Source organism: Melanotaenia boesemani, chromosome 1, assembly GCF_017639745.1.
Source record: "Melanotaenia boesemani isolate fMelBoe1 chromosome 1, fMelBoe1.pri, whole genome shotgun sequence".
Classification (NCBI taxonomy): domain Eukaryota; kingdom Metazoa; phylum Chordata; class Actinopteri; order Atheriniformes; family Melanotaeniidae; genus Melanotaenia; species Melanotaenia boesemani.
This window is the reverse complement of record NC_055682.1, coordinates 8,491,815-8,516,600: the sequence shown is the minus strand read 5'-3', so window position 1 is coordinate 8,516,600 and position 24,786 is coordinate 8,491,815. Positions and strand designations below refer to the sequence as shown.

The window sequence follows — 24,786 nt, the reverse complement described above, 5'->3', positions numbered from 1 at the left end:
CAGAGTCCAGTTTCATTCAGCATTACTGGCTTTGTGGACCAGTATATTGAGTCTGTTGACGTCGGCTATCTTCAGTCTGCTAATGCAGCATGGAGGACAGCACTGGCTACATCACAGACTCACGTAACATCCTGGGCATAGCTCTCCACCATTTCCATATTATCCCCTCAAATAACCAGTAGCCACGATCGGAAACAAATGAGCTACCCCTTTTCCCTATATTGGCCCTACCAACATCACATTTGGCTATTTTCAGAGTAAAAAACTCTATGCAACGCTTTGATTTGTTGACACCACACATTGAGGTAGAATACAATGTCATTAAGACAGGGGTGTCCAAAGTCTGTCCTCGAGGGCTGCTGTCCTGCAGGTTTTGGATGTTTCCTGCTGCAAAACACCAGAATCAGACTGATGGGTCAACATGTTTTTGCAAAACTTGACAAAAAGCTGTTTACAAGAGTCAGTTAATTTGAAACAGTTGTGTTGAATCAGAGACATCTAACAGGATTGTAGTCCTTCAAAGACTGAGCTGGACACCCTGAGCTGGAGAGATGGGTGAAAGGGAGACAGGTGTGGCTGATCTGGGACAGGTGTAAGCAATCAGGGGAGTGATCACTGAGGAAAGGCAGGAAAGGCTTGGGCAGACCAGGAGAGGGTGTAACACTCAGCGTCAAAATGTGAACAAATCACAAGCTTTATAACAGTAAAAACTTCAGGTCAAAACTAGGATTTATCATGTCATGCTGCTTTGATAACATCTGTATGTCCTCGTGATATAGCTCACTGATGTCTGCGTCATATCATAAATGAGGTGTGTTTAACTGTTGTGCTGGTATATGTTTAAATTTGCTATGTTTTGTTTTTTCCCTCCTGTAGGAACATGGGAAGGACTGCTGGAACATATACCTGCCTTGTGCTGCTTGTTTTAGGTTTCATTTGTCTCACTTCCTATTTAAGGTGTGTATGAAAGGATTCATTATTTAACATTTAAATAGCAGTTTGATATAAGCAAATATTAGTTGCTGTTTTTTGTTTTTGTTTTTTACCATTATGTCTTTCAAATTATTTTAATCCAGTTTCAAGCCATTTTTATTTCTTTCGTTTTTAAATAGGTATTTAACAAGCATTTCCTTTATGAAGAATCTACCAATGGCCATTGAAGGAACATCAATACTAATCACCAATTTGGATTCCACTCTTGACTTTCAGAGAGAAAAAAAACGTAAATCAGTTTTTTAATAAGTCTTTCAATAATTCTGACTACTGTAGTTGAAGAAAATCCATGTAAGTGATAGATTAGCAAAACACCTGACTTGGAGGCCTTTTGGTTTTAAACCAAGAGCCTGCGATGCTTCACCTTGTTACCATGACTACTAAAATTATTTAGCCCTACAGAAATCTCTTACCCATATGCAATCTTTCTCCAAAACTTATCATGTATTTGTGCTTTACTCAGTCTTTATCATACATTTATTACATCATAATATAATTTTTTTTATCAGTCTATCTGCAGAAAATATCTGAGTCTGTACAAACTTCTGTTATAACGCTCACTGTTAATTGTTATAACGTTATTTGCTTACTCCACCTCTTTGGAAGCTTCCACTTCCACAGAAGCGGTTATATTGCCAATATTTACTCATTCTCTGAAGTCTTATTGCTAAATCCTTACAAAGAATCATGTGCATATACAATAGCTGATGATCTAATATTTTGCAGTTAAGGCTGGAGGGAAGAGACAAACAGGAAAAAAAAAGTTGTTGTAGTGGTTTTAGTTAAAGTAAGTGAACCTACCGTTAGACATAAAGAGGGAACTACTTTGTTTTTCCTCATTGATCTTCCTATTTTTTTATTTTTTTTTATTTTAGTGCTGCACATCACACTCTCAGATAGCTTTCTTCCAAGAAATGTAATTGTTATGATCTTGGAGGGAATTTTGACCTTTTTAAAGCAGTCTGTAACAGACAAAGCATGATGTCAGGGGGTGGTGTATGGATCCAAGGAGTGAAGCTTACGGAGAATGATAAAGAACAGTTTATTGAATGTGCGGAGGAGATTGCAGGGTTCGCTGAACGGACGGGCTGGAGCGGGCAGACAGGACTTTCCGGGATGCAGGCGAGGTACGGACAGGTTCTTGGGAGAGAGATGTGAACAGGTTAGTATTAGTTAAACATGAGAGGATCAGATAATGTGCACGACTGGTTACCACGATGAGTAGTATAATCCAGTGATGACTGGATGTCCGTGTGGTGGTTATATGGAGGTGAGGTGATGATCTGATGTCCTCCAGCTGCGCCGTCCTAACAGCGGTGTCAATTGGCAGTCCGAATATGGGCAACAGGAAGCACTGATTGAAGATGAGCATGGGCCATGACACATGAAGGATGAAGAGTCAGAAGATTTTGCTGAAGTTGACAGAAATCTTACTGTACAAAAGAAAAAGACAAACCTGGGTTCATCCAATTTACAAACAAGGATACAGCATGATAAATATCATAATTTGATTGACCTCAAGGCTGATCCAGATAAATCCAGGACCTACGTTAGGACAAATTCATCCTGGCACCACGGCTGCCTTTTTATTTACATCTCTATAATCATTGCTTAAAGTATTGTAAAGTATGAGAAAGCCAGACACATCTAAAATGATGTGTTCCTCCATGTTGAAAGTTTGCAGACTGCTCTGTCTAGCCTGCTCTCAGCTCATTGGTCAGTCATTGAAGCCCCTCGCTTTTTCTATTTTCTTGTGTTGTGTCGCAAGCCCACATGCACATTTACATAAATGAGCGACATTTCACATGCACGAATGTCACCTGTCACTTGGCTTTAAAGCATCATCGTGCAAGTTCAAAAGGAAATGAATAGAGAAGGAGCAACGTTGCCTCCCGTGTGTCAACCCCATGAGTGTTGTGTAGTAAGTGTAGTTATTTCACAGCTTTGTTCTATGGACAATTTGTTACTGCACTCAAAGAGCAAACCTCTGCGTGCAACTTTCAACAAAGACAATTTTTGGTAAAGGCAGTGTGTGAGGATGCATAATTCATTTTATTTTGATCATAGCGAGCCACACACAACCAGACAACTAGCCAAAAAGCCAAAAAGAGACAAAAAAAATCAAAATTTGATCAATTGCTAAATCAGATTCAAAACAGAATCTATACAGTCATGAAGGATGGACTTGATGTCCTTTGTATGATTTCAAGTTCGATGGAGGCCATTGTTTGTACAGTTAAACTATATTAGCCTATTACATTTATTACATTTACTTCTTTTCACCACCTTCCAGTCCAGATCTACTGCACTGACTGCATATTTCCCTTAAATAATGTTTTACTCATTTAGTTATAAAGTGTCCTTACTGCACCCTGCTTGCATATGTGTTGTAGAGGTTTACTTTAGTTGTTTAAATGACTACACCACTGGCCTTTTGGTCATAGTATATAAAAATACAGCATATTCTAACCATCATGATTACTATTTGGGAGAGTTTGCTTCATGTCAGTATTGTACTGGTATTTGGCAATAAAAATATTTACACTTCAGTTTTAAATAGTTTAACAAACTATGGGTGGTATGTATGGGTGGTGACTGGTCTTCTACTGTTTCATTTCTATATCTGGTCCATTCAAAAAGCCGTGAAGCCATCTTACACCTGGTGTCATGTTTCCTTTTTATGTACTCAGAAGGCTCTAATACCCAAGATAACAACATAAGGGATGGTTGCATATTTTAAAAGAACGAATCAGTTGTTTTTTTTTTAGTTTTTTTTTGTTGTTTTAACATGAAAGTCAGCAGACTTGCTTTTAACTCCTGATGCAGAGATAGAAAGAACCAATATATATTTAAACTTTAACTTTTTAATTATCCTTTTATTACATTGTACTTGGTTGCACTCTGTTTTTAAACTTTGCTCTTTCAAGGGTGCACAGACAATAAGAAGTTTTAATGGAAAGATTTTGATAAGGCATTTAACCACATTTAACTATGACAAGTCATCAGTCATTCTTTTATCCCTTATGTTTAACTCATAATTCCATTTTTACTTCAGAGCAGATATTTAGTCAAATCAAGACAAATTCAAAACAGGGCACGTTTTCATCCACCAACGAAATGTTGAGACAGTGGAACAAAATAGGTTTGACAGGTGCAAAAAAATTTGGCTGACATTTCCCTAAGCAACAAACACTTCCTCATGTTTTTATATGGAAAGAAGGAAGTGTGCCAGAAAAAACATCAGCTTGTAATTAAACACACCATGTAAAAACCTGCACGACTTAGTACCTGATGTGAGACAGATAAGATTTGAACATTTGATCACTGAAGTGCATCACTGCCATACGGTTTGCCACCAGATCTCCAAAAATGGACTTCCATTGTTAAGATTGACATGAAGAAAGTCTTTGAACAAGCATATAGGCCCTAAATATGATCTGAAAGGGGAATATTATGACACATTCATATCTCTTTATTCAGGTTTAGGCTAAAAAACAACTCTGGGTTTGGGTTCAAATAGAAAACTTTGGTAATTATGACTTCAGAAACATGCAAAATATTATTATTAATTTTTCTTTCCTACGTTCAGCAAAAGAATCACATCCACATGGCACAGTTTACAAGAACATCTCTAAATGAAAGATCACAGACATGATTAAAGAACTGTCAGGTATTTATCTTTAATCAAGAGCGTAATTGTTCAATTAGACAGCTAGGTTTCTTGTTTTCACACTTAAATATAATTTTTCTCTCCCTTAAAACGCTGCCCTCCCACTCAAAAAGTCTCTTTTTTGCTCTGAAATGTATTGTTCGTCCTTTCAAAACTCCTCTACAGAGTAAAACCTCGTACAGCAACCCAAGAGGGAGGAAAAAATATCCAAAAGCAGAAGTTTTGAGAGAGCAGATAGTCTGAGTGTGAGGGACCAAGCTTGAGCACAGGGGATTTGAACCTGCGACACTAAACTTGAGCAGAGTTTTGAAAGGACAAATTATATACTTCAGAACAAAAAGGGACATTTTGGGTGTGACAGCAGCATTTTGAGAGAGAGCAAAATTATATTTGAGTGTGAAAACAAGACATCTTGCTATCACAGATAGGGGAATAATCCCATAGGTCAGGTGATCAGCTAAAATGATACAGCATGCAGCAATTACAGCTTCTGAGTCACGTTCTTTTATTTTACGTTTCCTCAATAACATGTTACGATTATGTCACGATTATAGATTTTCTTGGTACAGGTATTGTTAAAGGAATAATCACAATTATGTAATTATTGCAAATATTATACATTAATTTCTCAACACTATAAATATGTAAAATCATACATAAATGCAGTGCTTTCAGGTTTTTAAGTTTTATTTATTCTAGTCATTTGATATCAACATACCCAAAATAACAGAACAACAGAGTAACCAAAAAGCCTCATTCCAACAAAATCCCTTCTGTTCCATTAACAATAAATAAATACTACATACAAACTCTGGATTTCTCTCAGAAAAAGCGGATGGGTTTAGATAACAGGACCTCTACCTGGACATTATCAACATTATAGAAATGTTTTTGAACATTTCTATTGAACCTGAGCAGAGAATTTAGTAACAAAGTAAAAAACATCTAACTAGCTTTTGACTTCCAGTTGTCCTTTAGCAGAATAGCTGCTGTTTAAAACGAAGATGGTACTAGAACAGTGAAAATAGCAGAAACAAGACCATATATCTGAAATTAAATACAATTTCTTCAACAGATCATAGCAACCTGGAAACCAAAAACAAGTGTTGACCTTAATGCAGTCAGTCATGTTTAAAGAATGAATCTGTCAAAAAATGTAAGACTTTTTTGGTTCTTGCATCCGTATTATGTAACGTTCACATTTTAGGGCTGCATTAGGTAAACAACAACATATTTAACACAGTTACTTTGCATTTACCTTTACTTTGGCAAACAAAGCCAGGTGGTTATGCTGAAACATATTCTATGTATTCACTTGTTTTTTCATCGTGACTAACCAGGAAACAGTGATTCACCGTGGGTGAGCCGAAAGCAAAGCGAGAATGATCAACGAAAGAAGACGATGTGTTTTCTTATGACATTACCATACTTGTTTTACCACATTACCAAGGATACACATCTATGTAATGAAGGTGTTTTGTTTTGTGTTTTTGTAATGACACAGTGGTTTTTTTAAACAAACATATTTATGTGGCTGTACACTGTACAAACAACTTGTTAGTGTTAAACTGCACAACATGCTGTTCTCTAACAAGTTTTTTAATTGCAAAATACAAACAAAAACAAAAAAATACCACAAATCATTTGTGAAATTGTCATATGCATTTGCTGATACTGTGCTTTTTATTTATGTATTTTATATCTTTGAGACTATTTGATTACTGTGCATCACTTTGGTTGGTCTTGTTGCTGTTTTAAATTTCCTTAAAAAATAAAGTGCTATGGTACGATAAATGAGGGGAAATGATTTATAATAGCAATTATGAAAACATAATAAACTGGTTCTTGGTCCCCATTTAGTCTCTTTTCTAACCGAAGTTTGAAACCTCAAAAAACCTCACTGTCCTGTCAAACCAACTGATTAGGAATGAAGGCTCTTTGTCAGACATGTTGTCATCATACCAATGGTTAACAGCCCCCACCAATGACGCATTTATGGTGGAAATATTAGTTATATATAAATTTAAAGCTAATTTAAATAAGATGAAACTCATAGATTGAAACTTAACTTCTAATGTGCAAATAAGAGGCCTTACTAATTCTGACTGGAGTGGTGAGTTTTTAATCTCATTAAAATGCAGAAGATGTCCGTTTGAAGTGAAATTATCTTCAGTGATGAAACGTGTTTGTTTCCTGATCACTTTCTTTGGTCTTTCCTTTGTATTTCAGTACCAGACCAGCAGTTCAGACTCTCACTTCCTGGGATGCTCCTATCATCTGGGAGTTAATGTTTGACCCCAAACTTTATGACAAAAAGCACCAAGAAGGAAATACAACCGTGGCACTCACTGTGTTTGCCGTAGGAAGGTATGTGTTTCTATAAACATCGTCATTTGGGAGGTGGGGACAATTACTAGTTCTGAGTTCTGTCATGGTTTCTGGGTGTTGGTGTGTGTTATGTTCATGTTCTTGGTTTTCTGGTTATATTCAGTTAGTTTTTTCCCCGATCTGTGGTTTTCTGTTCCTGCCTCGTTAGTTCACCTGGTCTGATTAGTCATCCACTTCACCTGTGTCTTGTTGTTCCCTCTGTGTATAAGTACTCCTGGTTTTCTGTTATTCCTTGTCAGATCCTTACATGTGGTTCATTCCCCTGTTGTGTGTGGTTCCCTGTTCTGTGTTCTCTGGATTAAACCTTGTCACCAGCACAGTTCTGCCTCCTGCCTTGACTGCCTGCATTTGGGTCCTCACCTCCACCTCCGCCCGCCACTCTTGACAGAGTTCAAGGGTTTTTTTTTTCCCCAAGCAGGTAAATAGTATGCCCTGTAATTTAGTGAACTAGTAAGACTTTGAGTCAGTGACAGTAGTCATACACTAGACTGATAACACTTATATTTATGTTTTTGTTCCAGCTTAAAAAGTTTAAGAAGGTGCAAAATCATTTTTGAGTAGTGGTGAAGTCCAACTTTTCTTTTCTCTCCCTGTCTGTTAAAGGTACCTGGATGCCTATCTCAACACTTTCCTAACATCAGCAGAAAAGCATTTTATGATTGGATTACCGGTGACATATTACGTGTTTACAGATTTACCAGAGAAGGTGCCGAAATTTGAACTTGCTCCTCAGCGAGACCTGAAAGTTGTCAAGGTGCAAAAGAATAGCAGATGGCAGGACATCTCCATGATGCGAATGAAGACCATATCAGAAACGATAGAAACGGAACTCGAAGGAAAGTTCAGTTATCTCTTCTGCTTTGATGTTGATCAGGAGTTTAAGGGGAGATTTGGTTCAGAAGCCCTCGGGGAGTCTGTGGCTTTGCTCCATGCCCATTTTTACAAACTTCCAAAGGAGAGGTTCACCTATGACAAACAACCCAAATCTAAAGCTTACATGAAGGAGGGAGATTACTACTACCATGCTGCTATCTTCGGAGGATCGTTGGAAAAAGTGAAGGCTTTGGCAGACTTTTGTCATGTGAGCTTCATGGAGGATAAAATGAATGAAGTGGAGGCTCTGTGGCATGATGAGAGTCATCTAAACAAGTACTTCTGGCTTAATAAACCAAGTCGCCTCCTCTCACCTGAGTACTGCTGGGACCCCATTATTGGTGACAAGAGTGATATTATGGTCACTCGCCTAATATGGGAACCAAAACAATGTAACGTGGTCCATACTCGGTAGTGTGGCCAAAATCAAAAAGACTTCAGAGACTGGGATGAATTTGTGTGGGATGAATTTTCTGGGATGAATTTGAACAAAAGTGTGAATATGTTTTACTGTCTTGACAGAAGGCCTAAACAAAAAAACTTTTTTGAGAAGTGAACTCAGGTACAAAGGTTTTTTTTTTCTAACAAATATTTCTTTATGCATCTAAGAATAGCATTAAAAGGAAAAATCAGTCTTTCCGTTTATAGCCGGACAGCTGTGAAGCCCAATAATGAAGCTGAACTGTCTGAGGATCACTGGGATGCCTGGTAATTAAAAAAAAAGTATACATTTGCAAGTGAAGATCAAGTCTGGATTGAAATCAGTTCATCATGTACATGTAGCTTCACTGCTTTCTATGACACTGTGATTGAATAGAAATCTTTGTGCCCCCTCAAGAATCACAGATAATTGTTTATTACTTTCACCAAATACCAAATAAAATTCTAAAATTGATCCCCACCAGCTCTTTATTAATGCTGCCATGGTAACCGCCAGTATGGTCACCTAAAACAGTTGGCCACTCATACTTAATGTGAACTAATCCATGCAAGAATTTATAGTAGAGCTGTAACTTAGGAGTGTGTTTGCTTATGAATTTGTGTTGATAAGCAATGCTGTTAACTTTTTTTTTTTACTCATCTTGCTTTTAATCATTTTAATGTAATTTAATATTTTATTGTGATTATGTGTTGGTGCCTTTTACTATTTCTAAATATCTGTAATGCCTTCGTTTTATGTAAAGCACTTTGAATTGTCCTGCACATGAAATGTGCTATACAAATAAACTGCCTTGGCTTGCCTTGCCTACTGAGAAAACCAGTCTGTGTAGTTTTTCATGTGTGGGAGTATAAGTAATTATAAATAAATAAATAAATAAATAAAGTATGTGTGTCACTGGGCGTTCTTTCAAATTGGACCAGAGGAAAATTTTACTGCTCAAAACTTGCTCTTCTATAGCTCGGAAGACAAACTGGTGATTCTCATCTCAGCCTCATTTTACTTTCTATTTTGTCTAAGATGTTTCTCATATGTTTTCAGTATTTTCAATTTATTTTGTTTTAGGAGCATTTAATGTAATATAAAGGTACTTTAATTTCAGTCAACTGTTTTAATGCTGTTTGCTGCTGATCCTTAAAAGTGTTTTTAGAACTGAAGGCTGTAAATTAGAGCTGTCTCTTTGGTTACTTGACAAAAAAAAAAAAAAAAAAAAAAATATATATATATATATATATATATATTGTACATTGTGATTATGGTAAAAAATATTGAGATATAAGATTTGGTTCATATCACCCAGCCCTAGATTATCCACTTAATAACATCTTGATGGGCCAAAGGAACAATAATGGTGAATACAACTCTCTTCACTGCAGGTCAGAGGGATACATGAGATCTACCCAAAGACAACATGCTTTATAATTCTATGGCAAATGGAAGACAAGCTGACATAATAATAAGAAATTAAATCTGAATCTGAATCTTCATCTTCATTAAATTCCAACAGTCATTGAACTTGAAAACTGAGTACTGCTGAGTATTTTGAGTACTTCAAGTAGCTGTAATGTTAACACTGTTAACAAAGTTAACAGAGTTAAAGACAGACTGCAAAAGCACATTGTATAAGCTGCATGAATAAATGAAAAGAATGAAAGAAAAGAAAGCACAAATTACAAATTTTATAATGTAACAGCAGTTACCACAACAGTATTAAGAATGTTTTTCATCCATAAATCACAAAATTTACATTGTAATTTCTTTAAGGTTCACACATGAGGAAATTAAGCAAAACTGTGAGTCCACTGAAACAATCACAGCATTTTTTTTTTATTCTACTTTTATTAATCCCAGCTGGGAAATTCTTTTTCTGCATTTAACCCATCCTAGTTGTTAGGAGCAGTGAGCTGCCAGATTCCAGCGCCCGAGAAGCAGTTGGGGGTTAAGGGCCTTGCTCAGGGGCCCACAGTGGTTTTACCTAGTTGCCAGCCTGGGGACTTAAACCCAGGTTCTCCAGACCTTAATTATCTTAATTATTATAACTATCACTCATGACACCATGTAGACCATCTTTTGAAATATGAAAAATTAAATTAGTTATCGTGGCATATAACCAATGATTCTAGTTTAGACTAATCTAAAAGTGGTAAATACATCTGTGCTCAAAGGGAAAAAAGATCAAGGATCTAATCGAATCGTGACCTTAAAAAAAGAAAAGAAAAAATTCAATCAAGCCTTTGGAGAATCATGACACAACCCTATATGTAGAGCAGTGAACAGCGATGGACAACTTACCTTCTGATCCCATGAATTTTAGGGAATTACACATGATTTTTGTGAATTTCTATCTCTACAAAATGTAACATGATTACAGAAAAAAGTTCAGTTACACTGGTCAGTAAACTAAATCTAATATTACACAATATGTGAGGCAGTCTGGAAAAACCTGTTCGATGTCGCTGATGTTCATTTGTGGCAAAGAGACAAAATAGATGGATGGCCACCACTCATATTATACATTAATAGCATCAACCTAGCTCTTTCATGCACAAATGTATCTTAGCTGATGTCTTTATATAGTGACTCCTGTTCCTTTTCAGCTGAGAAGCAAAGAACAAGCAAGACTCAATATACAATGTGCATGTGACCACATGCCAGGAAAAATCCCACAGGGTATAGTGTTAACACTTGCCTCAGCCGCTCTGGGTAGCATGATGTTACTTAGGCAATTATTGACTGTGTAGTAACTGTAACTTTGTTAATTGTAAAGTTATATATTAAACGGACAAATATAAATGTGATTAATGACAATTCAAACAGGCTGAAAAGATGAGTTGTCTTTTGTGGTTCACTGCCATACACATTTTTTCAAAAATAAGGTCTCAAGGAATCCTCTGTGGGTGTGACTTTGACTCTCTGTATTGGGTTCCCACACATTTTTACTTATGAATTTCCACAACTTTTCCATATCATTTCTATAAATTGTTAACTACCAAATCAGCAATACACCATCTGGCACCTTTCCGTGTTTCCCCTTTTTTTTTTTTTTTTTTTTTACTTGTACTGTCCAGCATCATAGCAAGCAAAATGATAATCTGGTTGCTGTACACCACCTATGACAGAAAAGATGTATTACCTTACATGGACACAGCAGTCACCATGGAAGAGTCAAGTAAAAAAAAAAACCCAAAGATTTCATGATGGGCTAAGATTTTTGCCAGTGTTTAAAGCTTTTAAGTTTTAGTTTAAGCACCCAATATCTTCCAATGTCCAAAATAACAACATTTATTCAAACTTTATAAATATTAATATCAAAACATAATTACAATTTTTATTTGTACAATTAAAGACACCTATTATTAATTATTGTCCACTTTATTTGAATTATAACTCTTTTTACAGAGCTTTTGTGTACAGTACTGAATAGCAATTAGGTACCTTAAAGGAAAAATTAATTGCAAAAGAGAGACAAAATGTACTTTCTTTTACTATACAGCACATCCTGCAGTTTGGCCTTTTCCTCCTCTAACCTTTCCACCTCTGACTTGCATACCCTGCATGGCTTCCATGATCTGTCTTCTATTGATTGAAGTCAACGAAAACATGGTTCTCCACATTCTGGAATTGGATCACACTCAATGATTATAGTATCTGCAGATGAGCTTGAAGAAGTCTCATGTTCAGATGTACTAGTCTGGCTCTGGTTCCCAAGAATAGCATGTTTTTGGTGTGTATTAGAGCTGTATAACATTTTGATACAGCTTTCTTTGGCCAGTGGTTTGCTTTGCTGGTCCAAATCTGCTGAAACAGACTGCTGCTGTGTTAGGTCTAAAGGTGTGGGCGGTGGCGTGTGAGGTTGTGATGTTGTGAATACTGTGAAAGGCTGGAACTAAGTGGGATTGGAGACAGTGTGGATGAATACTGGTGGAGTGACTGGATAGTTGAATGCTGATAATATTGAGGTGTATGTGGTGATGATTGGAAAACTGGAAGTTGGTACTGTGGCTGGAGAGGTAGAGATGACTCGGTAGGTGGAGGCTGGTACACTGTCCAGGTAGTTGGAGGCTGCATGACATTGTGGTCCACAGTGTTCGGGTGATCCTGTGTAGAGGTGGACTGGCCTGCTTGAGGTAGGGATGGAAGGTTGTAGAATCTTTGAGCAGCTGCAGCTCTCTTTTTCATGTCCTTCTTTGTGGCATTCTTGGTATCCACCGTTTTGTCAGCTGTTCCAATGAAGTCTTCTGTGGCATTGTAAAACTTGTTATCAGACCATCTTGCAAGTACTTCTTCTCCTGGTTTCAGAGCTTTAAGGCAAGCAATGGGTTTATCACCTATGTTTTGCATATCACAGACGTTAAAGATTTTTGCTGGGCATCCATCTTCAAATGTCAAAAATACAAAAAGTCCTGAAAATAAAGGAGATCTTGAGTAAACCAGTACACGCTAAAAATCTATCTTTTTTAAAAATGCTGCTATATGTTAAAAGTCTCATTTCTAATCATCTTAGCATAGATAAAAATATCTCTTCACTTTTGTATTCAACTAGGATTAACGTTATTCTTTTTGCATTTGCTTCACTAATGCAATACTTTTTGATTTATGCACTATATATACTTTCTTTTCATTTTGTTTTATTCTTTCATTATTTAATGGTCATGCATTTTATTTTATTTTTTACACATTGTCTATGAAGCACTTGGTGCTGGAATTCTTTGTTTAAAGCACTTTAAGCTGCAATTCTTGTATGAAAGGTGCTAATTAATTTTTAATTAATTGGACTATTATTATTCATGTGGTCAGCAATGAAAATATGGAGCCAATTCACCAGAAGTACAGAAAATTAATAGGGCTGTAACTGACATTTGTATGGACCAGATCCTGTTTCTGGTTGTTTTTTAACAATTTACTGTTGGGAGGGAATTTTTTTGGTATTATTGTCATTGAACTTACTGTTCTTATCTTTTCTTTAAAAATAAATGTCATGCCTCTTCTTTTATTTAATTTATTTATTTATTTTTTGCTCCAATATCAAAAATGGTATCGAGTATTTTCCTGGGTATCAGTATCGAGTTTGAAATTCTAGTATTGTGACAGCCCTAGTTGTTAGATAAAAATACTGTATTCTCCAGATTCTCCACACCTGGTCCTGATCTGCTCATCATCATCAAGTCCAATTAGTCACACTTGTCCTCCAGTCCTTATAATCCCCTGTTTTGCCCTCAGTCCTCGTCGGACCTTAATCCACGCACCAGATGGACTCACTCCCTTTCCTTTCCTGGCTCTACAGTTCCATTACCTGTCTCCTTAAGACCAAGACTTTATATTATTTGTGTTAAATAAACATGTTAATCCTCTTTTGTCTCCAAGGAGTCCAAGGGTAACAAAAAGTCGCTTTTCTGTTTCCTTTGTTTATTTTTTGGAGGAGACACAGCTTGGACTGAGCAAGGTATTGTGGATCTGAAACATTTATCAGATAAAATGAGGAAACATGAATGCAGCACAAGTCATATCAGAAATGGCGTAAAGCTGTCAATGTTGGGTAAAGTGAACATTGCCTGCCAACTTGATGAGGGCCACTGCATTGCTGTACAGAGACACAACGACCTTGTCAAAAAAAACAGGCATTTATTATCATGTATTGTGGACTGTATTAAATATTGCGGGGCACACGAAATTGCTTTACGTGGATCTGATGAATCTTCCACTTCGCTTAATCGGGCGTGTTTCTGGACCTTGTTAACCAGTTCTCCTTTTTAGATAGCCAGTTAGCTGATCACCGGTCAAACACACAGGTTGCAAAGTACACATGAAAACCAGCCAGAATATGTTGCTTGACTGCATGCTATCAGTTTATGAAAAGAAATTGGCCAATGAAATATCGCAAGCACCATTTGTGGCTGTGCAAGCTGATGAGACAACAGATGTGGCATGTGTCAGCCAGTGTGTGATTGTGCTCTGGGACATTACTGAATGTTCTGCTGTGGAGCAATTTCTTTGTTTTTCTCCATTAGTGGACAGAACTGCAGAGGGGCTTGAAAAAGTTCAGAAAGAAAAACTCCATATAAACTGGAAAGTAAACTGATCACACAAACTTCTGAGGGGGCTGCTGTTATGAGTGGCGCAGCTTCGGGCTTGCAGGCCAGATTGAGAGAGACGTTTCCTCATGCACACTTTGTGCTGTTATGCCCATCAGCTGAACCTAATAATTTAACAGGCCTGCTCATGCCTCACACCGGTCAGATTTTTTTTGCAAACTTATCAGCATTTGCAATGTTTTTCACCAAGTCTCCCAAAAGAACTGCGGTTCTGGATGAAGTTTGTGGCATTAGGATTCCTGCATCGGGACAAACAAGGTGGAACTTAAAGAGCTGCACAGTCCACACAGTGTTCGAGCAACAAAACAGTCTGAAGGCATGTTTTGAAAAAAATGAAAAAGTCAACATTCATTCTGGGAAACAATGTAACCCTAAAGGAAAGAACTTTTTTGGTTGTTGTTTACAGAATTATTCCAAATTCTTTCAACTACCAAACAGGGTTATTTGAACATGGTAAAAAACAAACTAACAAACAAACAAACAAAACAATAAATCAACATATTTGTCTAAGAGCACACAGTTACTGAAATAGATAATAAATAAATAATAAAAATGTGAAGAATTTAAACTTAACAGAACATCCAAAAATGTTTAAATACTCAAATGGTAGGACTCTTAATTCTCAGTCAATACAGCACTAAATCACAGCAGATCGTGAATGGTAGAGCAGGAAACAGTTTTTGGTCTTTGTAACACACAGAAACATTTTACACTTGATGCACTTGACTGATGTTTTCCTTTTGCATCCTTCTCTTCTGCACCCTGATGAATGCGTTCCCTTCTCCATCTTTGGCAAATGGACTGCCCCATATTTTTTCACACTGGTGTTTGGCTGAGGTTGAACAGGCCTCCTGTTTGATGAAAGATACTCGTCATCATCAGTAGTCATCTCATCGCTATCATCGCTGGCCACATCGTTAGCCTGGTGACCTCCTTGTGCCTGAGCAATAATCTCTTCAGCCAGTTGCAGCTTGAAGTCAAAGTACTGCAGCCTCTCCTTTTCTGGTTTTCCAGAAACTTTGTGGTCTGACCTGTACTCAATCCAGCTGTTTGTTATGGCTAAGTCAATAAAATGCAGGGCTGTACAGATGGTCCATTTTCTTGTGCAGCTTGACATCAGGTAGAAGCTGATCATGCGGTCGCACAAATCGACACCACCCATGTTTTTGTTGTATACGGCTACAACAGCTGATCGAGGCATGGTGACATGGCGTTTTTCTTTTGTTGACCATTTCATACAGCTGTCCTGAGGTTCTATTCCATGGACAGTGGAAGCCAGCAGGACTGCCTTATTATCCTGCCACCTTGTCACGGCAGCCTCAGATGATTTTTTAATAACCATTCCAGATTGACCCCTTCCATGTTTTTGCAGCTTGGTGTCATCTGACATCTTCGATTTGCACAGTGCAGGGATTCAGTTCTTCATAATGGTCCCTGTTCCCAGGAGACCATTTGTTTTCAAGGTATCTAGTAGCTTGATGGAGGTGAAATACCTGTCAAAGTACATATGTGCTCCTCTTGGAAAAGACTGTGCCATCCTTGCAACTGCATTTCCTCCGATTCCAAGTTGCTGGTCAGTGAATGTATTTTTTCCTTTGTAAACCTCAAAATCGAGAACTAGACCATTGGGACTGGCAAGGACAAATACCTTCAGTCCTGTGGGGTTTGGTTTTCCGGGCACAAACTGTCGTACAGGACACCGGCCAGTGAATGGAATCATCTGCTCATCAACACATGCCTTCCTTGGCCTGGGCAGATTGTGGCAGCCTTGTTGCACTCTGTTTAAGAGAGGTCTCACTTTCCAGAGGGGATCATTCTTCTTCTCCTCGTCAGACAAATCAAATCATTTGTGACTTTGATAGACTGCCTGATCTTGAAGTATCTGTCTCGACTTATAGCATTTGCTATAACTGGGACCCTTGTCTTTGCTGCCCAGTACATTAGGATTCTAGGGTACCCGAGGCATGACATGTACATGGACAACACGTTCTCACTCCCAATGCGTCAACATTCTGACGAATGGTCAGGGTCCCATAGCGTCACATGCCGACTCATTAGGTACCCGTTTTTCATCATTTTTCGACGAGTTGAATAACCCGACAGATTTACATTGAACTCCCACATAGTCTGAAATTGACACCACGGGAAGCATTCGGGGTGTCAACAAGCTCTTCATTGTCATGGTAACGTGACGTTTTCTTCGTCATATAAAGTTATTTGGTTTTATAGTTTAGGTTTTATATTTTCTGTTTACTTTATGAGTAAATAAGTATGAATAAGGAGAATGTCTGAAACTACTGTTATTAGTCGTTTTAATTTCATCAGTCTATGTCATGATCAGGCCCATTCTAACTGTAAAAGATCACTATTATTCCAACACAAACAAAGCGGCCCAAGATGATCATCTATGTCTACATACAGAATCTCCAGAGTGGTTTGCTTGTGACCGTATTATATTCAGTTCATATAATACAATATACCATGTGACGTCTGGCTATGTTTTGTTTCTGAGCCTACCTAATTTTTTTTTTACCATTTGCTTAAAATGTTATTTATTTATTTGTTTTTATTTATTAATTATTTGTTGCCTCTTGTTCAGTGATAATGTTCAATGATAATGCTCACAATACAATAAATCATAAAAAATGAGCAGCTGTTTTGTTTTTGATGGCGTTTTAGCTGACATTTGATTTGTTTCTCCACAGATTATAAATGCATTTCATTTTCATTGAAGAGGTTATTTTGTATTTAAGTTTTGTATTTTAAGTAACTGAGCTTGAGCTAATTATTTGTTTAAGCATTTAAAGAAGAGATAGATGGGTTTTTAAATATAAAGAATCCGTCTTGCAACAAATAACTAATCTAAATGAACTTCATTGTATTTTTAGTGCTTCCCCCAACAAGTAGCCTCGCTGTCATGTTTTTCTTTTCACAAAGATAGGTATAATGGCCAAAATATAAAAATTGTCTTGCATGTACAAGAAAATTCAAAGTGCTATACATAAAAACATTAAAAACATCTTAACCAAAAGGCAAAAAAGGCATTCCACCACACCCACTGGTTTGCATTTTTAATGAGCAGGTGTTGTTTTGCTTAGCAATCTCACATCAGTTTGATCTTGAAAAATTACATACTACAGTTAGACTGTCATTAAGTTTTTAACTTATTTTTATTTTATCTTAAACAAGAAACAATTATAGCTTATCTTATAAAGAGTTAATATTGCTTAAATTTAAATAAAACAACACCAACATTTTTGCTAGAGACAATTTCTTTCACCACCCCAACATACAGTTCCATGTAAAGCACTACCATGACACCAGCCAGCTAAGTAAGGATAAGTGAGAAGTGATAAGTGAGAAGTGAAACACAGGAAGTATTAGCTCATATGGTGTAGGATTACATGACAGGAACTGACACTTGAGATGTTAAACCTGTGCTGGACAGGTAGGTCTTTTTTTTCTTAACAAATGTACTGAATGCCCTTGCCAGTGTACTGCCTGCACAGTCCATAATTTCATTATTACATGTTTAAAGACTTGTTTAAGTTATTTTGTAGTAATTTCCTATTTTCAAATCTTACCTGAAAAACAACAACAACAATAACAACACTACAAAGACTTAATCTGTGTTTACATAAGGATACTGAAGAGGTCAGGGCAGACTTTTTAAAACAAAACACTTGAGTTCTGTTGATTGTTTTTTAAGCAAAAATGCTGCTGCAGAAGCACATCATATGACTCGCGTTTATTACTCGTCACACTTTGCCTGCATCTGTATGGGGGTATTTTTCTATCTTTAATCAAGAGCATCTTGTAGAGGAGCTAGAGTTACTGTTTGACCCTGACATCCTCAAAGAGCAAGTCAGCCTCTCTGATTGTGAGATAGTCTGATTTTAGCTACAAGACTTAATTGAGTGGCACACTACAAGAAATTAATCAGAAAAAACACTACTTTTAACCTTCTGCTGTATCCAGAATTTTTCAGGAAGTATAATTTCTCTATTAAATCAAGGACATTTTGTTCTCTTTTCAGAGAGTGACTTTCTAAAGACACCAGACTTTAACTTTTTTGTGCTAGAAGCCTGTAAATTTTAAGTGTACTCACCAACTGCCCATAGAGTTTCATATTTAATAACAGTAAGATTTCTCCAAAAAACAGAGGGCTATTTTTTAGTAAGTCCAATTTCCACAAATTTGACCTCAGAAATGCCCTGAGATGTTTACAATACCTTGTTGTTCAACATGATTTTTGGTTTGTTTTGTAAAATGAGGAAGTTTGAGACAAAGTTTCAGTGCCAGTTTAGACAGTCAAGAGAGAAGCATGTGCTTACAGTTAATTAGCTAAAGCCTGGTACAATCATAATGATTTTTTTAATCTTATGAGATTTTTATCTGGTCGAGACCTCACATGTGAAGATAAAAAAAATCTGTTTTGATCGTACTGTGTATGGTGTGCTCCGAAAATGTAATCACAGAACAACACACACATGACGATGCTGTCCCACAACTCATCTACAATCTAGTCCTTCGAACCAGAGTCCAGGATGGCCTTTAAAAGAAGGAAGAAGAGCTCAGAATCTCAATATCCAACAAACACAGTCGTGTATCTACTAACTAAGGGAAGTTAACACTCTTACAAAAACCACCAACGGTACTCAGACCAGCCACTGCAATCGCAAATCCCAGAGTTGGTGAGCTGTGGACCAAAGGAACACAGCTGCCCTGATTCCTGGATCTGTCCGTCTTTTAAAGGCCATCCTGTACTCTGGTTGGCTGTGGAAGAGGAAGTGCTGTGGAATCTTCGTCCAATGAGATCCCTACGTTAAACTCCCTCCAAAAGGAATGCGGAAACATAGGTGATCCATCACCGTAGAAGGAGGGAATCCTCAGAGGTTCAGCAGTGAAATAATGAAAGTTGCACAAATTTTCTATTCAGCTATTTCACCAGTTACAGCTCCTACATTTTGCCAAAAACACACAAACAAAACTATCATCACCTGATGATGTTAAAAGCCATTGTGTTTGCATCAAGAGATCAGAACTAACTTTTATATGAATTCCCTTTTCAAGAGCCGATCGCCTCAGCAGGAGAAGATGTGCTGCAATGTGGTGGATATACAAAGAGTGTACAGACATACCATACATAAATAATTTAATATATGTAATTCTAAATATTACACTGTATTGATTCAATGTGTAGTATGTGGAATTTCCTTTCTTTTGTTTTTTTAGCTGTGAATTATTTCCAATTTACCATTTTTAATGCAAATACGTTGGTGTCCTGTCATTATGTAATCATTTACACACATTCACGCGCATTCTGACTAAAAGCCTGACTGAAAATGCCACTTGCAAACTGTAGGCTAAATTGTTGAGCAACAGGAGATTATTAAACTGAGTGTATTTTCAGTGAAAACATTCATTTGTACTTTTTTTTTTATGGTGGCTTTGTAATTCTAAATAAGGTATACTGTTCAAATAAGTATAATTAACAGATGTTTGGGAAATCCTTGCACCTACAGAAAATATTTTTCTTTTAAAAGTTAAATTCTCTTGTGTGTCACATTTTAGTACACATATGCTCATTATGTAAATATTTTAAAAAGTATTTCCATATTTCTTTATTGAGAAATAGTAGCATGTATGAGGTGGCAGAAAACTAAAAATAGGGTGTGAGTCATGTGGTCTCTGTGTAGATCTTTTCATTAGTACCTCCACCAAGGCAGAGTGTGTTTTCGGGGGTTTTCGTTTTTCTGTCTGTTAACAACATAACTCAAAAGTAATTTTCAGTGAAATAAAACAACTGATTTTGGGGGTGATACAGATCACAGACTTGTTTTATTTATTTATGTAACACTAGAACTGCTAAAATCCCAAGACCCTCTAGAACCACCAGAGGGGCTCATTTTGACACCCCATCCATGCAGCATTAAAAAAAAAAAAAAAAAGATAAAGGTAGTGTTTAAGGTGGGTTTTACAGAGGCCTTTTATTTTCTTTACTTAATTTTTTTTTTTTTTTTTTTTTATCATTCGGCAGTAGACAAAGCTTCAATAAATAATTGATTAGCAACTGGGATTACTTCAGGCTTGTATTTCTCATGTCATACTAGATCATAACATTCACTTATCAGCTAACATAAAATGTATTTTTTAATGTATTCATATTTTAATCAGCACAATTAGGGAAACAATTGGCGCTGGATGTTATACTGATATTGATTTATTGTATCACACATTGACAGCAAGGCAAGGTAAATTTATTTGTATAGCACATTTCATGTACAAGACGATTCGAAGTGCTTTACATAAAACATTAAAAGCATTACAGCAGGGTGCATGAAGCAATAACAAGTGCATTGAAAACAGATTTTAAAAGAAATAAAAGAAATTAAAGCCGCAAGCGGCATCCATCGGGCCCGAGCCTCGTGGCCCCCGCCACCCGTCTCGTGCACTTTTTTAGGTTAACCCATTAGAGCATTAACGGGTTAACACGGCACGGTGGAACTGTGTGATGATTTTGAAACAATGTACATGGAGATGGCTGAATCCTAAACATTATAAAAACCAGCAGTTCTCTCCAACCAGAGCGAACATGTTGCATTGGCAACAGGTGTTTTAATGTGTTAAGGACTTAACAAGTATGAATATTGTCAACTTTTGTGCAGATCCCATGTATTTCTATGCAGATATGAACTAACTATCACAAATCATTGTGCAGTTAGTGTCATGGATGCTGATAGAGAAGTGAGAGCCAAACTATGAACCTTTGTCAAACTGGGTCAGACACCTGAAAACAAGTTGGTGATGATATCCGGTGAAAACTGTTGCTCTACGCTGCAAGGCGAGACCGTGGTGCCATGGCGACCTTCGATAACACACCTGACATCATAAATAAGTATAACTCCCTCATTTTTCACCCAATCACCATCACACTCACAGGGAATACTCATGGTCCGGTCCCGAACACACCCATATGACCACTTCCGGTCTAGCCCTAAGCCCCGCCCATTTTCAACAGGAAGTGCTTTTTTTCAGATGCCAGGGTCCTTCTCCTCAGGCATGAACTCCAGACACTTGAAAGTGCTTCACAGCAGGTCAAACCCTTTCATGATACCACAATAAAAACCCCAAGTTCCTTCGCCAAACGTAACCATGGCGAATATTGGTCCAACGCCACCAAACAGGAAGTACTTGTAACTCACCCGGTGTACCATTGATCTCCACCAAACTTGGCAGGAAGGATCGTAGTCAGATGTGGAACTGAGCCAAATTGACATATGCTGGAATAGTGACATAGTGGCTCTATAGCGCCCCCTACAATATCTTAATCAACCAGCCCCGCCCACTACGTGGACCGACATGCATGAAATTCATGTCATTGATTTACCATTCCAGGCTGTACAAAATTGTCCATTAGACCTATAGGCTAATTTCAACAGGAAGCTGGCCATTTTGAAAAAAAGTGTCATTTTTAGGGTCATTTTTGCCTTTTTCTTGCCATTGCATTTGAACGAACTCCTCCTACAGATTCTACAGATTTTATTTACCTCAAAATCACTCTGAAGCTTCCAGAGGCATGTGTGATCAAAAGTTATGCAAAACTTTCTCAAAGGAGAAAGGGCATGGCGGGGGCGTGGCCTCAAACTTTGATATCTCGCCATGAGAGACAAAACTGATATAACTTACATATAAAACAACCTATCTTGACCAAAATGGCCACGTAAGATGTCATTTTCATGCTGACCACATCTACATGTCCAGATGCTGTCAACGCCATAGCCCTGCCCCCTGGAAACAAGAAGTACCACATTTTTTACCATTGAAAACCTTAAAAAGCTACTCAAACTCATCAATATCACTCTTGGAGACCTCATCATTGAAAATATCACGATCTCCTTACACCATCTTCATCAAAATGGCTGCCTGTGAAGTTTCAGTCCCTCGCCATCAAACAGGAAGTGGCTATAACTCAGGACTCGGTTGACCAAAGTATGTAATATTTGGCAGTTGCCATTAAAGTTCCAACCTCAACATGTTAGTACATGATTAAACACTATAGCGCCACCTACTGGCCATGTTGATATCTGCAGATCTTAAAACCATGCTTTTGTTTGGATTTATTTCACACTATTGGTCAGAACATGGTCATGAACACTTCTGATGCCATTATTGGGCCCAGTATTGCTTGTGTTATAATGATCCAAACCTGTTTTTATGATGTATTACTAAATTTAAAATAGAATTAATGTCTAGAAGAATACATTGTGGGATGTGATTGTGTGCATGTGCATGTATGTATATATACATATGCACACTGATACCCTTTTCTCATTTTCCTAGGAGACGGATGTAGCAGTTGGCAACAAGTTGTTCAACCAGACGGAAGACAGTCTTTTGTATTATTTTCGCTCATTTATTTGTCCCATTACATACTGTGCATATAGTAATGAAATAAACAAAATAGTGGCAATAAGAGGAGCCTCTAAGAGTTTAGATAATGAGTTTATAGTTCAGATATATCTAACATTCTTACAGACTTCTTACAAGCTTGTGTTCTAATTTGTTGCAATATGAATAAATTACTTTGGATCTATACAGCATGTTTTGTGGGGTGTTTGTGTAATATGCTAAAATACCTTCATCTTCATCAATCTGGCATGCTATTGTGCCTAGTTAGCATTTATTGCTAGCTGCCTAGATAACGTGCTAACATGCTATATAACATGGTAAAATGGCTAGCTGAGAATCTGAAATATTTATCTACCTAGTTAGCTATGCTAGCTATGCTATGTTTATCATTGTGTTTTAAATTAAAACTTAATGGATACATGTTGTCCCATGTAGCATCAATATGCTAATTTGGTCAGGTGACAAAAGTGAGGCTGACAGGCAGTACTAACAGAGGAGCAGAGGGAGATGAAGAGAGAAGTGGAAAAGCAGTTGGAGAGGCCTGACCCCGACTCTTAAAAGAATCGGAATTGAGAATCGTTAGGAACTGGAATCAAAACACGGAACCGGAATCGGAACCGGTTCAAACGATGCCCAACTCTAATTGTGAGGCACACTATCTTAACTTAATTACACAGTCTGCATGTCAAGCAGGTTCCGTGATGTGCAATGCCTTGCATTGGGTTCATGAACTATGGACATTGAGTAAACATGAGCTTTTCATGGCTATTTTCAGCAGCAGCAGGTTCAGAGGGGCCATTTGCATCACTCAGACCACTGTGCCCAACCAAGTGGACAATTAGAGGAAAATCCATCAGAACAGTGCTGGCTCAGTATGAAAGTGTTTTGTCCAGCTTGGAGGAGATGGCATCAAGTGGATCTACCACAGGTGTGAGGGCAAATGGACTGTGAGACAGGTTTGAAAAGGGCAAAACTGTGCTTGGACTTCTCCTAGCATTTCAAGTTATTGAGGAACTGGAGGGTTTGAGCAAGTCTCTCCAAAAACAGACTACTGCAGGAATGAGACGTGCAATAATATGTGTCAGATCCAGTTTACCGTGCAAAAGAAAAGAGGAAATCTTCCACAAGATTTTTGAGAAAGCAGTGGCATTGGTTGACTCAGATTCCTCACCAAAGACAGGCACCAAAACAATACTCTGGTGTGGAAAGCCATCACATTCCCAAGTCTCCTGAGGTGTATTACAGAACAGACTTGTGTTTTAATGCTGGACACTGTTTATATTCAGTTTCAGGAGAGGTTCAACCAACCAGACCAAGATGTCTTGCAGAAGCTGGAGGAAATTCTGCTGACTGGAGAATTAAATGATGTTGTTGATGACTATCCCAAACTAAACAGGGTGAATCTGGAAGTCCAACTTGCCATGTTTTGATCCAAAAACAACTTCAGGTCTAGTACTAAAGTTGTTAATTACTTAAGAGGAATGACAGTTGAAGTGAGAAGCCTGTTTGATCAAGTTGAAACTCTTGTCAGGTTACTTTCAGTAATGCCTGTCTCATCATCTGAGGCTGAAAGTTTCAGGAGATTAAAGACATTGCTGAGAACCACAGTGACAAAAGTCAGACTGAACAGTACTGCTGTGTGTCATGTCTATCAAGAGAAACTGATTAACACTGTCATAAAACAAATTTACCAACATTTCATTTCACCTAATGAAAGGCGTAGACGTGTTTGGCAACTTCAACTAGGAACAGGGCAAGTGTCCAAGGACACTCAACTGACACTGAACCTTTTCTCCTGACCATATGCAATATGTGCATAGTTTAAATGTATTGCTAACAGTATGTTGTTTTTTTTTATCTAGATGTTAATACAGATTGGTTTTGGAAAGGTATCAGTAAATGTAACATAGAACTTTATC

At 37.5% G+C, this 24,786-nt stretch overlaps 2 protein-coding genes and 1 long non-coding RNA gene across 3 annotated transcripts in view; 2 read left to right on the top strand and 1 right to left on the bottom strand.

Annotated features, from left to right (window-relative positions):
• Window positions 1-1,868: 1,868 nt before the first annotated feature.
• Window positions 1,869-2,300, bottom strand: LOC121639619. The gene is made up of 2 exons (XR_006010226.1): window positions 2,207-2,300; window positions 1,869-2,133 (listed from the first exon to the last, which is right to left on the bottom strand). It is a non-coding gene; the product is annotated as an uncharacterized LOC121639619 (long non-coding RNA).
• Window positions 2,065-24,786, top strand: part of LOC121639597 (N-acetyllactosaminide alpha-1,3-galactosyltransferase-like) — a 137,019-nt gene continuing 114,297 nt past the window's right edge. The window contains exons 1-2 of the mRNA XM_041984923.1: window positions 2,065-2,155; window positions 6,893-7,030. The gene's annotated coding sequence lies outside the window, so the exon portion shown is untranslated. The remainder of the gene's footprint in view (window positions 2,156-6,892; window positions 7,031-24,786) is intronic.
• On the top strand, window positions 7,399-9,051 carry LOC121641776 (N-acetyllactosaminide alpha-1,3-galactosyltransferase-like; the record flags this gene model as incomplete). Its single annotated transcript, XM_041988063.1, has 2 exons — window positions 7,399-7,469; window positions 7,655-9,051. Coding segments are annotated over 2 exons (756 nt in total), but the record flags the coding sequence as incomplete, so codon positions are not given.